The 15,587-nt window shown below is 39.0% G+C and overlaps 1 protein-coding gene across 2 annotated transcripts in view; it reads left to right on the top strand.

Annotated features, from left to right (window-relative positions):
* The window catches only part of STARD9 (StAR related lipid transfer domain containing 9), a 119,532-nt gene that overhangs the window by 63,013 nt on the left and 40,932 nt on the right, over window positions 1-15,587 (top strand). For both annotated transcript variants that reach the window (XM_071744626.1, XM_071744625.1), the window contains exons 9-20: window positions 1,642-1,714; window positions 2,544-2,611; window positions 3,060-3,157; window positions 3,393-3,593; window positions 4,152-4,249; window positions 5,665-5,742; window positions 6,569-6,643; window positions 7,329-7,508; window positions 10,336-10,387; window positions 11,280-11,417; window positions 12,300-12,382; window positions 13,413-13,516. In XM_071744626.1, coding sequence (XP_071600727.1) covers window positions 1,642-1,714; window positions 2,544-2,611; window positions 3,060-3,157; window positions 3,393-3,593; window positions 4,152-4,249; window positions 5,665-5,742; window positions 6,569-6,643; window positions 7,329-7,508; window positions 10,336-10,387; window positions 11,280-11,417; window positions 12,300-12,382; window positions 13,413-13,516 — 1,248 coding nt within the window. The remainder of the gene's footprint in view (window positions 1-1,641; window positions 1,715-2,543; window positions 2,612-3,059; window positions 3,158-3,392; window positions 3,594-4,151; window positions 4,250-5,664; window positions 5,743-6,568; window positions 6,644-7,328; window positions 7,509-10,335; window positions 10,388-11,279; window positions 11,418-12,299; window positions 12,383-13,412; window positions 13,517-15,587) is intronic.

Genomic DNA, 15,587 nt, shown 5'->3' with positions numbered 1-15,587 from the left:
GACTTAGTCTCAAATGCTTGAGAATATAATTTTTAAAATTCAGGCAATGCAATTTTTCAAATTTCCAAAGGCATAACCCTGGTGCTGTGTAAAGCAAAACAAACACTGAATCTTAGATACTAGTATTAGTTAATTAGTTAATTAAGTATTAGTATTAGTTAAAATATTAAAATGTACACCACATTCCATGATGAAATAGAAGATATGAAAAACTAACACATACATTCTCCCATAAAAATGCTTTTTGTTGTGAGTAGTTGAGATGTGAACTTGCTCTCCATTTACCCTGTGTACTATCGGAGGTGAGAAGCAGGTACAAACACTTTCTCCTGCAAATTCAGAGCCACTTTCTATTCTCTTTTGCTTTATAAACTTCAGTGCTGCTCTCTTGTAGGCCCTGCCCACTGCAGAGCTATTTGCTATCTTCTGCCCCCCCCCCCCCCCCCCCCCCCCCCCCCCCCCCCCCCCCCCCCCTTTCCCCAATTGTCTTTCTCCTGCAACATCTGGAGATGAATTCCTGGGCTCCTGCTTCATCAGCTCAGGTTCTCCTGTAACCAGGGCTGCCTGGAGCTGTTGGCAGTGCCTCCTTCCAGGGCTGTGGAGTTGTAGGAAGGGTGTAGGAAGGCTCTGGAAGGGAGCCCTGGCTTTGCCCCTGTGCTGCAGGGGCTCAGGGATGTGGAGATGTGCACGCAGCTGTGTATGGCTCCTTCCTGTGGTTCAAGTGGTGCCTGCAGTGCTCTGGTCCCAAAAACGTGGTTGCCCTCTCCTTGTCTGCACTGCTGAAGTTTCCTGCTGTTGTGAAGGGTAAGCTGAGCAAAACTCATCCTAAAGGCTGCACACATAGCTGGTAACCAAGGCAGGCTTACAAGAGGGACAAAGGAAAAGACCTGAGACCTGGCTCCTGCCCTAGGCAAAACCCCACATTCTTCGTGTTTGCCTGAACAAAATAAGAAAGCAGGAATTCCAGAAGCTTGTGTTCAAGAAAGAGACAGTGGGAGAGTGGTGCTGCTCCTCCTCCTGTGCTTAGAACCTGCTGGCCTGAGTGTGGTGGGGCAGAGGCTGGAGCCAGGTGATCTGTCTGTCCAAGAGGTAAAGCCAAGCAAGTGCTACACAAGTGTGGAGCAGTATTCAGCTGGGTACTCACAGTAGCAGGCTGGCTGGTGTTGTTGGACTCTCAGCAGTGTAAATCTACTGTAAGTCAGCCACGGGGCAGGAGGGAACCCCAGTGGTGGTGTATGAAGTTTTTTAGGACCCTTTGAAGGGCCAAGAAATAGTCATAGGGACTATGTACTGGGGAGAAGAAGGACACAGGGAGAAAATGTACTGGAACTAGGTAGAGGCAGTGGTGTTGGGGTGAGCTGCACAATGCTGTTGCTGGCTCTGCTTCTCTGCTGTGATCTACCTGTGCTGAAAGGCTGCTTTAAGTTATGTCTTCAGAGTGCTGCTGGTGGACAGTAGCACCTCAAACTGACCCTCAGTTTCCACCCTTCTGGGCCCTCTCCTGAACATTCTGGTTTCAGCCTACCATGTTCCCTGAGTTGCACATATCTTTGTCTTCATTTAGCTGCTGCATTTATTTTTGCTTTCCCTGAATACAGGGAAGTAAGCCTTTGAAATTGTGTGTTTTGTTCTTTTTTCTAGAATCACAGCAGCTACACACATTCACAATGCGAGCAGCAGATCCCATGCTATCTTCACCATCCACTACACTCAGGTTAGCTAAAAATAATCCCATTTCCTTTTCAGTCTCAAAAAGCATTGTTCAATATGTTGTGCATTGTTTACTTGTCACTGTTTTGTGCTGTTGGTAATAATCTCAGTGGAAGCTGTTACTTACTTCCTTTGGATCACACTGCAGATGTGTAACATTTTCTGCACTGAGTCAGAAGTGATGCCAAAGACCTGCTGTAAATAGAAATGTTTGGAGTTTTAATCAGCCCTTTGAAATGCAATCCCCCTTCTAGGATGCTGTGAAAATTATGTGAGTTATGTTTTGTCAGACTTGCTTAGGGATTCTTAATTGAAGTGTAGCATTAGTTTAATACCAAAATCCTGTATCTGTCCAGCTTTTCAGATGTGCTCATCTCCCTAGCATTTGGCATCCAGTACTCTACCAGAGACAATGCATCCTTTCTCCAGAGGAATTATATCCTTCCCTGGCAGGGAAGTCAGTCAGGGATCCAACAGACCTTTTCTATCTCACACTTCTAACATCCTGTAATCACAGAACATTTTGGGATATTTTTCAGTAGGTTCACAAAAGACCTTTGCAACACACTAGTGGAAAAGAACTCTGCAAGACCTACAAGAAAGCCTTTCACAGTCACTAGGCAGTATATTGTGTCCTTTTTTCAAGAGGAAATCAGCATAAGAGGGTGGTTTCTCTCTTGGGTGAGTTAATGTCAGTGGGTCAAGGTCAGAAAGAAAGGCAGTGAGACAGTCACATGTTCAATTCAGTTTCAAACAAAAAAGCACAGCTATTTTATTTTCATTAATCCAGTAAAAAGAATTTAAGTCTCCCTTATTTATATTTGTCTCTTCAGGCTATACTGGAGAACAATCTCCCCTCTGAAATTGCAAGCAAGATCAACTTAGTGGACCTTGCAGGCAGGTAATGGTATATTGAGGGACAAAAAGGTAGTTTTCTCTGAAGATGCTGGTAGTACTGCCTAAAAAGATGAAATTTAAGATTTTAAAACTTCCTTAACTATAAGCATGACTTTTGTACACAGTAATGAGGAATACTGAGCTATGATTGTCATTTGTTGTTCTGTACTGGGGATTGCATTTCACTGAGGGAGGGAATTCCTGGCTCCTCAGATCCAGTACTGTGCTGTTGCATACATTTAAAGTAATTCCATTCAACTCTGTGTTCTTAAGTGGCTTTTCCAGAACCTATGGTAGAATTACCAAATCCGAGTAAAAAGAGAGAGAAAAATTGAATGTGTTCCTCATTGCTGTCCAGCAGGGGGGGATAAAACACATCTCACATCTTGTGTTGTTCATGTTCCAAAAGTTTCTTTGGTTTGCATTGTCTTTTCCATGCTTGTGTACTGCAGTGAAAGAGCTGATCCCAGTTACTGCAAAGATCGAATTACTGAAGGTGCCAATATTAACAAGTCATTAGTTACACTTGGAATTGTCATCTCCACTTTGGGTAAGGACAGCAGTTTTTTTTTATACTGAAGGGCAGTGATAAAAGCATGGGACTTGCTCACTGTGTGCTGTCTCTTCATGTTTGTATTCACCACGAAAAGCTGAGCAGCTGCGTGGCATTTTCATAAACTGTTATGACATCTAAGAAAATTAAATTGCCATAACTTAAAAAAAAAACCCAAACCCCCCCCCAAAAAAGCTTCTCTTTCCTTAGCTCTGTGGAATTTCTCTTTCAGCACAAAATTCACAGATGTTCAGCAGCTGCCAGAGCATAAACACCATAACAAGTGAGGGGGAGAGCAATCCTGCAGACAGTCCTTCCACGGGCAGTGGCAGCGGGAGCCGGCGCCCGGCTTACATCCCATATCGTGACTCCATCCTCACCTGGCTGCTGAAGGACAGCCTGGGGGGCAACTCCAAGACCATGATGATTGCCAGTGAGTTTGGTTTCTGTTCACTGTTAGCATTTTGTCCTACATTGTCATACATTTGTCCCACATTACCCCCTCAAAATGCATCTCTACTGCAGTGAGAATACCTTGATCGCTTACTCTGCCCTTGTAAAGATTTTCATAAACACTTCTTAAGATACTCAAGGAAGTGAAAAGGCATGCTAACTGTGCCTGAAGTTAAGCTTTCAAGTCTTTCCAAGGTCTTAGCTGTGATTTAAAGTGATTTATTCAGTTGTAAGTACAATATTGAGAAGATGTTGTAGAAGACCTCCTTGGCTTCCCACTCCTGAGGTCTCGCTGATCTTCCGTGCTCTCCGATGCTTCCCTGTTGTGCTGAGGATCTTTCCCAGCCTAGGACACTCATCTGACTTTGGCTGGGGGAGTCTCTAGCCTGAGCTGGGGGCTGATCTGTGAGCTTGGTGAAATATCCCTAAGGATATTTTTGGGTTTGATTTTTAAAAAAGCAAGACTAAAAAATTCCATCATTTTGAATGGGTTCAACTGATTACTTGTAACACTTGTGCTTCTGTCTTCTGCCTGTAGCTATCTCTCCTGCCAGCTCCAGCTACAATGAAACTATGAGTACCTTGAGATATGCTTCAAATGCCAAAAACATTATTAACAAGCCCAGAGTGAATGAGGTGAGGCCCTGAGTTCTGCTTTTCATTCTTATATGCACTAGTGAAAATTCATTCAGCATATCTGCTCTCTGAATAAAATTCAAAACTCTTTTTTTCCCGTGTTGATGTGAACTAAATAGGAGCCATTCTTGTTCAGTATTAGTGCAGATGCTTAGAGTAAACTTTCAGTGCATGCTTGTTCCTCATTTTCCATCCTTGCACCACAGCAAAATTCAAATAACACATAATAATCAAGATCTATGATCACACATGCTGGAAATGCATCAGTGCTCTTGAACTCAGCATTTGTCACCTGGCATTCTGCTTGAGGCTGCCATCCTCCTGTCATCACAGAACTTAAGAGCTGAATCACAGTGTATCCCTCTAAGAGGACTGAATTATTGAATTAAGGTTTTAAAAAAACAGTTTTGATTCCAGTATTTCCTAATCTTTGAGCAGTTAACTTTACAACTTTAGTAGGGTTATTCTGTGATTTGACCCATGTGTATTAAGATTTTACCTGTAGATAGAAAGATAGAATTGCTGAGATGTACTGAAATTTATTTGCTTTCCTAGTAATTCTCTGTTAAATCTTGAGCAGTAGGGAAACCCTTTCAATCCCAGGTTTCCCAAATTTAATTTGCATCCATATTACAAGTGCCTATAACTATCTTTTAGCCACCACTAGTGGCATTAATAGTGTGTTAAGTTTTGGCAGCAGCAGTTCTTAACTCTGTGACAGGCCATAGAAAAAAATAAACACTGTGTTAGCCTCTTGTTACATGCAGCTTCTCAGCCTCCTAACTTGTGTGCTCATCTCCCTCTTCAACAGCTCATGCTGACCCTTAGCTCCATCCCTTCAGCTTGTTGCCTTCTTCCCCTCAGTGCAAACTGAGCCAGAGTGTGACTGGCAGCCCAGAGAAACTTGACTCTTGCCTCAAGATTTTCCCTGTACTGTCTGCAGAAAACTGATTAGATGGGAGATGCTTTGTGTAGGAGATGCTTTGTGTAGCAGCTGCAAGAGCTTTTAATACTATGGTTGGTGACACTGTGACTTAGTCTCTAGCCTGATTCTCTTTATTTCTGCATCTCAGAAATAACAGTGTTTTCCTGACCTGGCTGGAACTATTTTGAAGGTAAATCCATAACAGTAGTGATGTATCCAGCTTGGGATATCATATTGGGAACAAATGCCATGGCATTTTTTGTTCAGAAAAGAGAAGGAGCAAAGTTTAGGGGAGAAGAAAGCCCATCAAACTTGAGAACAACCTGCTCCTAGAAAGCACATCCCAGGTGCCTGGCAGGGTGGACCAAAGAGAACTGCTGTGAGGGTACCTGTTCTCTACCTCTGGCTCTTGGAACAGCTCTGCATTGATTTCTTTAGCTAGAATTTTTTAAAGAATGATTTTTCCAACATCTGTGTCTCTGTGTTTCAGGATGCAAATGTAAGACTGATCAGAGAACTGCGAGAAGAAATTGATAGGTTAAAAACTATGCTGATGAGCTTTGAACTGGTACGTAGGAACACTTCCCAGCTGGAGCTCTAAGGGTGCTTTAGGTAGTTATAGTAGCTTACTTTTGTCTTATCTGTTTATCTTTCCATGTTTTTTTGTGATTGGAGGGAAATTAAATTGATCTCTCAGTGATTTCATGATGATTATAAAGCTAGCAGCATTTCTGTAGCTTCTCCTTTTTCTGGCATTGTATTGATAATCCTGAAGCCTATGTAGTTGTGTAGTGATTGGAAAGGATTTCCTTGGTTGTCTTTCATGGAGTCAGGATGGTTTTGTTGTCCCAAAATACCATGAAGTATAAAAATTATGTTTTTAGGGGTACGGAAACACCCAGACAGTACAAATTATTAATCATTGATGTAATTTCCCTGCCAGACTCATTACAATCCTCTTTTCCCAAAAAAGTGAATTAGCAGACTTCAGCAGTATTTTGGAGGTTTCACCCTGCCTGCAGTTTGCCCCTCAAAGAAGTTGTGAACGTCTGTGAGCCTTCACAATACAGCTGACACTTAATAATAGTGTCTTGGTTTTCCATGCCATGAAGAGCATGTCTTTCTGGGAGAAACTGGAGTGACAGCCCAGGATTTAATTACCCAGAAGTATCTCTCTGTTAATCCTTTTCCACCAGTTCTTCACAAAGACTTCTGTGCCATACCTAAAGAGATTTCAGTTAGATGCTGCCAGGCAGTGTCAAATGTCTGTGTATTTTCTATTTCCTTCCCCTGTATTAATAATCTCTTTGAAATCCTGGAGGGTGAAAGAACATACCTGCCAGTTGTGAATAAGGAAAATAACATGTAGATATTGGTGGCTGTTGTTTATACAGAGGAATTCCAGTCCTTCTTGGAGTGATGACAGGGATGGAAATCTGACCGAGCTGGTTCTTCAGAATGAAATGAAGGTTTGTATGATCTGTTTGATGCCTCAGCATTCTCCTGTTTCATTGAACCAAGGGGGTTAGCATTGCCATAGCTCTGAAACCACAAGGAAAAGAAAGAAAACCACAAGGAAAAATCTTTTCTCCTCTGAATATGTGGGAAACAGCCATCCTTAATGCATGTTGGAAGCTCTCTACCAATTTGGGACGAAATTCTTGTGTCCTTAAGGGGATGTTGTCTGTTTTGCTTGCATGACCTACTCCTTGTTTTAAAGCTGTCTCAATATATCACAGTAATTCATTATACAGAGCCTATCTCTTCCAAGATTAAATTCCTCCAGTTTATTCTGAAGAAAATGTTGTGCAGTAACAAGAACACTCAGAAGATTTGATCACTAGTGACCCGGAAAGGTTTTGCTGATCTTAATTTTAAGTTTTGCTTAGAGAGAGGCAAAATAGTTAGCATGGTCATGGATCTTTCTGACATTCTGGGAATGATTCTTCAACAGATTAAACCTATGCTAGTGGCTTAATCCAGCAGTAGTGCAGGTTTTGCCCAGTTTTTTATTGCCAAAGAAATGTACTGCAATGAAAGATTTCTGCATCCAGTAACTGGGAGAAAACCCTGCTGTTCTTTCTGAAGAAATTTATGGATGAGAAAAAATAACTTCCTCAGTAAGTGAAAAGGTTTCCTCTCCTGTTTTTCAAGATTGAGCAGTTGACCAAAGACTGGACCAGTAAGTGGACAGACAAGAAAGCCATCATGGAAGAATACAGTGTGGACATCAACAAGGAAAAAGCTGGAGTAACAATAGATTCTAATTTACCTCATCTGATGGCCATGGATGATGACATCCTCAGCACAGGAGTGGTGCTGTATCATCTCAGGGTGAGATATTTTCACTTGTCTTATTTTTCCCTTGAGTTTGAAAACACTTGTGGGTTTTTTGGAAATGGGAAGTGGTTGTGGTGGCATTACAATAGCTATCAAAAAATAAAGGCCACAGCCCACAAGAGAGATAAGAGGGGAAAAAAAGCAGAGAAGGATACATGAAAATGTAGGAGGAGAACAATTCATTAATGAAATAAGAAGTTGGTCTCTTACAAATGCATGTGCAAACTATTTTATGATCTATCCTGAACAAAGGAAAATACTTGAGTGGGTATTTTCCAAGATCAGGTAGAAATTTGGGCCTCATAGGTATTGATTTGCTGAGTAGATGCTCATTTAAGGCAAGGTTTTCCCTGAGAAGCTTTCATAACATTTTCTGTATATTACTCCACATTGTGGCTTATGGTGTATATGGGTAGGCCATACAGGTTGAGGGGATTTTTTGTGTTGTTTTGGTTTTTTTTCCTTTTAATAAGCTGGTGGTAAGATGGACCTTAACTTTAATGCTGTTTGAATGAATGGAAATTACTAAAATATTGATATTGTTTAATATAAAAGGAATGATGGATACAGATGATCTCTACAGAGATGCACTTCTAAGCAAAAAATACGTTAAATATGGTTGAAAATTATGTATCTGTCTGCTAACAAAATACATTAATCCAAATCCAGGTTTTGTGCCACTTTATATAGTTTAGGGACATAGGATTATTTCTTTTTATGTTAAAAAGCTGCAACAAATATCTGGAGCAGAGATTGTGCTGTTCCTTATCATGATGAGAGAGAAACCTTATGAATTATTCTCATGCCAGCACAAAGAAATTGTGCCAGGTAATAATTAGGGACTAAGTAATAATGTCCAGTGCTGATCAACATGCAACTTGAGCTACTCAATCCTGCACTAACATTAAACACTTATTAAAGAGTAATTGCTGCTGCCTAAATGTTTTTTCCATTACCTACCCTTTTGGAAACAGCAAATATTTTGACATACTAATTATCTAAAATAATTTAAAGATATTTTAATGGAGAAAACTAGTTTGAAGGGTCACCTTCTGAAGTGATTAGTGTCTGTCTGTCACACTAACATCATTGTCCCCTCTTTCTTTGCTCCTAGATGCTGCCTTTTCTTTTTTTGTGCTTTGCATCTTTTAGACTTTGGTGTCTAATACCTTCATCTGAACAGCAAGAAGGTAAAATGTTAGTGGTTCCTTACATTTTAGGGCTCCACTTTATATTGTACTTTTAGAGAGAGGTTGTGGCAGCATTTTCACATCATGCAGAATAAAAATTGGTTTAGTCCTCTGATATTCCATACTATTAATTGCACTAATCAATGCTGTGCTTATGCTTAAAGAACCTTTCTTTCTTAAGTTCTGTTCTTTTTTTCTGGCTTTCATTAACAAAAATATATGTTTTCCCTATAAGATTACTGAATTTTTGCATAGCTTGAAATTATGGGGTTTATATTGTTCTAGAAACTGTATTTCACAAACTTTTTTGAAAGTTGGAGTACTCTCAAAACTTGGGGGGGGAAGCAATCTCACTCTTAATGGTTCTATAACACCTGGGACTCCTGCCAATGGTCAGGAAACACTGCCAGAATAACAGATATGGAGATGTACCTTGATATGTTAAGGTGAAGTTTTATGACAATTTCATCTTAGTCATGTGTTTTTTTCAATTTTTCAGGTAGAATACTCAATATTAATTAGGAAAGAATATAAATATTTAAATTATTAGCTCTGTAGTATCCTTTGAAAAAGCTAAATCAACATGGGCTGGAGTTATGGCTATTTTTGTTTTATTTTCTTCTTTAAATTGAGTTTATTTGTATCCTGTCTCTACCATTGTTCTCAGCTGCAAATTTAGTTGTGCTTAAACTCACCCAGACTCACTCCACCAACTGGGACCCTCTTGTGAATTTCATGAGCTACTACTGTAATACACTGTTCTGGATTATTTCCAGAGGGTTATTTCATTGGAAAATGGTTTCTTTTGGAATTACAGTAACATAAATAATAGATAACATAATAATAAACTATGATTTATTCACCTACTCAAGAAGATAATGGATAAGGAGGTCTTTGAAGAGCTGGTTTACTTCTATTGGTATAAAATAAATATTGCTAATTCACTTGATAGTGTGAGGTGAGTCAGAGGCCACAGGGATCTTAACTTTTCTACAAGTTGTGGCCAAATCAACGAGGACATTTTGTACCTGACTTCACTGAGTGTTCAACTGGCACATAACTTGATAATTACTTGGAAGCAGGGACCATGAAGACTTCTATAAATGCCATTTAAGTTTCAGAAAAAAATTCTCCTTTAGTAGTTAGCTTGAAGACTTCATAATCTATGCCAGAGTTCACTTATAAAATAGGAAGTCTGTTACTTTTATATCTAAACAGCCTAGTTAACTGAATAATCATTTTGCATGATTATTCTTTCTTTCTTTCAGCATAGATATTTCTAAGAAGAAATATCTGATTTCTGTAAGTAACAAGTCACACTGTAACTGTTCAAAGAATCACAAAATATTCAAAATATTTCTAGCACACTCCAAAAATTACCTACTGAGCCTTACTTCATCTACTGGAGTCATAATAGGAGAGGTCTACAGAGCTGCAGGATAAGAAGTAATTGCAGGACAGTAGGCTGAAGTATTACAAATCAGTAAATACAGTTTGCTCTAAATAAAACAGTTATTTAGAGGTGTTTTATTTCAGATATTTACTGAGATTCAGTACCAAAGCTTTTTTAATTAGTATGCATATTCCATTTGGAGTAACCGACCATTAAATCCATTCTTTTCTTGTTTTAGGAAGGAACAACCAAGATTGGAAGAAGTGACTCAGACCAAGACCAAGACATTGGTAAGAGAATGATATTACAAATTATTTTCTGATGTGGTCCAATCAAAGCATTAGAATTACATTTGTCATGTGTAACAACGAGGTAATATTTCTCTTTATCAGCTTTCTTTATAAAAGAAGGTAATTAGAAGAGCATCATGGTTTAAGTTGGCTAAAATCTTTCTGTTATTTTTTGGGTTTTAAGGCAATGATCTTTACTTTAATGAGATCTCTTCACAGCTTTCTTCCCCCTTTGTGAAATGCTACTCTACAGTTCAGAAACATTTTTCAACGACATCCAAATCTTGATGTGTTCTATCCTTAATTAGTGGCACAAGTGATCATAAGACACTGAGAATGCTTTTCAGCTCTGCTTGGGCAGAGTAATTTAGATATAAAAATGATTCAGAATCGTTTTATTTAATTTCATTTCTACTCATAATTGTAACAGTCAAGTATGATAGTTGAAACGTTATAATGAAATTTCACAACTTCTGGAATATCAGCCTTGGTTAATTCTGCTGAATTTGGTTAAGCTTGATTATTTTTTGACAGTGTGTTAGTAACATATAAACAATTAATGCCATAAGAGCAGTGAGGAAATCTGGAACATCAGAAAAATGTGCACCTCAGTTGACAAACCAAAGTAGAGCATAGTTTTCCAAAACCAGAAATATTTTAAAAGACCCCTCTCAGTATTTCCAATCAGGTAGTTTTTTTCTGTGATTGGGTACTTAGGTAGCAACCAGAAAAAGATTTTCCTAACCAAAAAACTTAACCTCCTTGTCCTGCCTGTGACACAGCTCCCTGAGGTCTGAGGGAAGCAGTCGCGGTGTCAGACGACGCGCGGTACTGAGGAAAATGGTTGCAAACCCAACCTCTTCAACAGGTGACATAGAACTGTACTTTATAGTTTTGCAGGGACAGTGGATTGAGAGGGATCACTGTATGATAGACAACATCTGTGGGATTGTGACACTGCGACCAGTTCAGGGTGCACACTGCACAGTCAACGGGTGTGAAGTCACTGGATCCTGTCGGCTGTCACAAGGTGAGGTTTGCTTTTTTTTTCAGTCAGTGTTGTGCTACAATCAGCTTATCTCTGGGGTTCAGAGATAAGGATTTAGGGGACTCATGCAGATCTAAGAAATTCACCTCTTGATCTCCTACTGCTGCCCAGCACCACAAGGTTTGATCCATGCTGACAGCTTCCAGACTGGGAGAAATAAATTAAGTACCCGACAGAAAGTAAAATGGAGACTTAGGTGACAATATAAAGACCCCTTTGACTGTAGTAGTCTGGAAAGGGAAGACCTGCAGTCAGAGGCACTGCTGTGGAAAGGACTGGCCCTAAGGCAGCTGACCTCTGGAGGTTTTGGACACGTATGTGGCATGACTGAAATGCCCTTCAACTTTTTCACAGTGTTTTTAGGTGGAACACAGTGGCCATTGAGTCATAGCTATGGTGAGTGAGCTCAGATGAAATGGAGGAGGCTCCCATGCTTTCAGGTTGTTTAAAATGAGAAAAACAATCCAGTTTCTGAGGAGTTTCAGTGATCTGTGCTCTTAGAAAGATAGTGTCAAAACAAGTTTCTAACAGTGGGTTCATTATGGTTTTGATATGAAGTCATGGTGGCCTTTAATATGAACTGAAAATTTACTGTTATTTTTGTAGATGTCCAAGATTATCTTGCCTGGATGCTGCCATTACAGAATGATAACTCTGCTGGTCCATAGTGGCAAATTTTAAAATCAGTTTTCTGCTCTGTCATGGTCACAAAGCTGCTGATCAGAAGGAAATTATTTTTTAACACATTGCTCTGTAGCAGTTTGTATGTTCTGTGTACCAGAGTTAAGAAACTGGTAACACTCTAGGGATCAGCTGTTTGATGAATTATGTCTTTGTAGATTTCTCATTAATTTTTGTCCACAGGAGCTCTTGTTGTCCTTGGCAAGTCTCATAAGTTCAGATTCAATCACCCAGCAGAAGCTGCTATCTTAAGACAAAGAAGATCAGTAAGTTTTAAAACTGTTTTTTTCTCTCCCAAGTCTTCATTGATTTTCCTAATTACTTGCCCTCTTAAAAGCAAGCCTGATATAGAAAATATTTCTTCTCATCACTGTATTCACTTCATTTCTTCCATCTAATGGTCTGTAATGAGACAAAACCTTTTGTGGGAGAACACAAGTACTTCTTTCAGATGTGCTTAGCAAAAGATGATGCAGATCCCTTGAATTATTTAGTGTTTCCTATTTCTAGCCATGACTACAACAGGATTGAAACAGAAAGGCTGAGTGCTGCAGTGAGAAGACCAGTAAAGAATTTTATTACAAGTGTTAGTTTTCTGAATTCTCTTCTTTCTTTGTCATTTCACCATTCTAAATGAGGGATACTGCAAGAAATGAAAAATTTATGGAAATAAGTGATTGAGTATTGCTGACCCTAAAGGCATTAATTGCTACATACATACAGATAGATACAGCATTTCCTGGGATGTTCATCACAGGAACTGACTACTACAAGATACTGTTTGGTCAGCTAGTTCAATAATGTTTCAAAAAAAAAAGGATTATTTTTAAAATTACTTGCAAATATAACTAAAAAACCCTAAATTTAAAGAATGTAATTTTTTTGGTGTAGGACATAACCATGTTACCAACTGATATTAGCAAGAATCTACCTTTTAAAATGGATTTTCTTATGTTTTATGCTTTCCCCTCAGCTGTTCTTTTGTACTAACTTCTGTAGCTGAGATAAGGGACTTTAACTTCCCTTTGCTTTCATTCTTAATTACTTTACTAATGAAAGATGCAGTACATTAAGCCAGAGAGAGATGTAACTCAGTAACAAATACCTCACCATTTTGCAAATTATCAAATACTAAGCAGGACTGTAATTGGGATTATAAACTCTCATGGGAGGTATTATAGAATCACAGAAAGCAGCATTGCAGGCAGTAGCTGACAGTGGTGCTGTTAATGATAAATTGGAAGTTCTGGGGTGGTTGTGATATTTATTCTTTCTCCTCTCCTCTGTGCTTTGTAGATCAGTGAAACCTCTCCCGTTCTGAGTTGTGGAGCTTTAGACTGGCTCAACTTGGATAGAAGCTGCACCCATTCTCCTCATTATATACTTTCTACTCTTGACAAGTAAGTAAAAAAAAACCCAGCCAAACAAATGAACCATTTCTCATGTGGGATGATGACTGCCACCAGGACTTGGTTCAGACAAAACTACATGGAAAGGTCCCATCGTGTTTTCAAGTGATCAAATGAAAGTGTCCAAGAAAATGCTGTGGCCAACTGAGTAGTATAAAGTGTTATAATATCCAAGCAAAAACCCTGAGGAAGTATTTATTGATGCACAGTGAATATTGATGCACCATTGAGAAAATGCCTCAGATGGGACTGTCAGCCTTAACTCAGTTCACTTGCACAGCTGAACTGTAACTGTTCTGATTCAAGAGCTATTGTATAATTTTTACAATATTCTTACTCCAGTGCACAGCATGAACTTTTCTAGATATGCTGTAGCCAAGGTAATTATTACCAATTCAGTTTCCCTGCTAATTTGTGGTGGAAGGTCAGGTCCTCACTGAGCCCTTTATCTCAAAAAGCCATTGTGATTCCCTCTTGGATGTGTGCTTTTAATGTGCTTTTCTGGAAGGGAAAGGATTGGTGTGATGAAAACAGTGATTAATATGGATGAGGAAAATGAATTAAGGTATCTCCTGTGTTTCAGTTCATAACATTGAAAACAGAATATCACAGCATTAAATGTAATTGGGTTCTTTCTCTTTTTTTAATTCCTCTCAGCCTGGCACATTCAATTGACCTGTTAAAGGCAAGAAACAGCCATCTTTTCATTCATATCTGTTGATAGTTCTGCTTCTTGCTAGAGTGTTTTTGGTGTGGTAACATGCTGGGAGTCTTATGTTTCTTTCTAGAAGAAATGGTTTTTATGAGCATAGAATGTTCTCCCTCTTTTGAACATCTATTCATACTTTTAGTCAAGTGGCTTGCTTTCCACCTTGGGTAGTGTGTTTCTGTGTGTTCTCTTCAGTGTATCTAATCTCTGCATTTGCTTTTCATTTGCTGCAGTGGTACCTTTCTGTACAAAATGCTATTTCATTTTGTTTCTTTACTGAGGTACATTTTATACATCACTGCTGGTTTTTTCTTTGTAAAAATTACAAAGAAGGGCTTTAAAAATAAGGGGTTACCTAATGACCTTCAAAAGTAGATACCAAGTTGCTCTTTATGTGTATATAAGTGCCAGAGGTGGAGTTTTTGTTACAGAAATTTGTTGATGATCCTAGAAAAATTTGCAGAAGTCCCAGAGCATTGTGAAGTTTGGCACAGAACTGCACTTAATTTTCCCCTTTTCAACCTGACAGAACTGAAGAAATTTTCTGATCTATCTTTTTTCAGACCACATTCAGATAGCAGATTTGTTTGGCTGATAAATTTTTTAAATCCCTTTGACAGCACTATGCATACTACATTGCTTAACATTACCCTCATACTTAAAGAGTTTCAAATGGTTACTTCAGTGAAAATGAAAAGCATTTTAGTATTGCTTTCACTTGAGTGTCATGAATGTTCATCTCTTACAGGAATAAGCTATGAACTATGTCTAATACTAGTTGCTTTCCACCTTACATGGTTCTGTGGTCTTTTTTTTCCTCTTGGATAGTTTTTTTTGGCAAAGGTAAACTGAATTGATCCACTCCAGAAATCTGCATTTCTGTCCAGACAAGTAGTTTTGCTCAGGGAAAAGGTTATGATTGGGACACCTACCCTAAGATCTATGATATGAGAATAAACCCAGCTATCTGCACTCTCTCAAATGTCCTGTTTCCCTGAAGAAAAGTCAGTGTCAGGTACTAAAAATGTGTGTCTGAGATACTTTGCAAACAGTAACACAGGACTAAGTGGACTACAGGCAGTGCTTATTTATTATTTTATTTAAGTCCACCTAGTGCAGGGTCTTGTCTGTCAGAAAGAGAGATGCTTAGAGGAAAATATAAGAACAGGGTAAGCTGTGTGTCTCCTCTTCTCTTCTCTTCTCTTCTCTTCTCTTCTCTTCTCTTCTCTTCTCTTCTCTTCTCTTCTTCTCTTCTCTTCTCTTCTCTCTTCTCTCTTCTCTCTTCTCTCTTCTCTCTTCTCTTCTCTTCTCTTCTCTTCTCTTCTCTTCTCTTCTCTTCTCTTCTCTTCTCTA

The sequence above is a fragment of the Heliangelus exortis genome, chromosome 5, assembly GCF_036169615.1.
Source record: "Heliangelus exortis chromosome 5, bHelExo1.hap1, whole genome shotgun sequence".
In the NCBI taxonomy this organism is placed as follows: Eukaryota; Metazoa; Chordata; class Aves; order Apodiformes; family Trochilidae; genus Heliangelus; species Heliangelus exortis.
The sequence above is the reverse complement of the archived record's forward strand: the minus strand, read 5'-3'. Positions and strand labels throughout refer to the sequence as shown.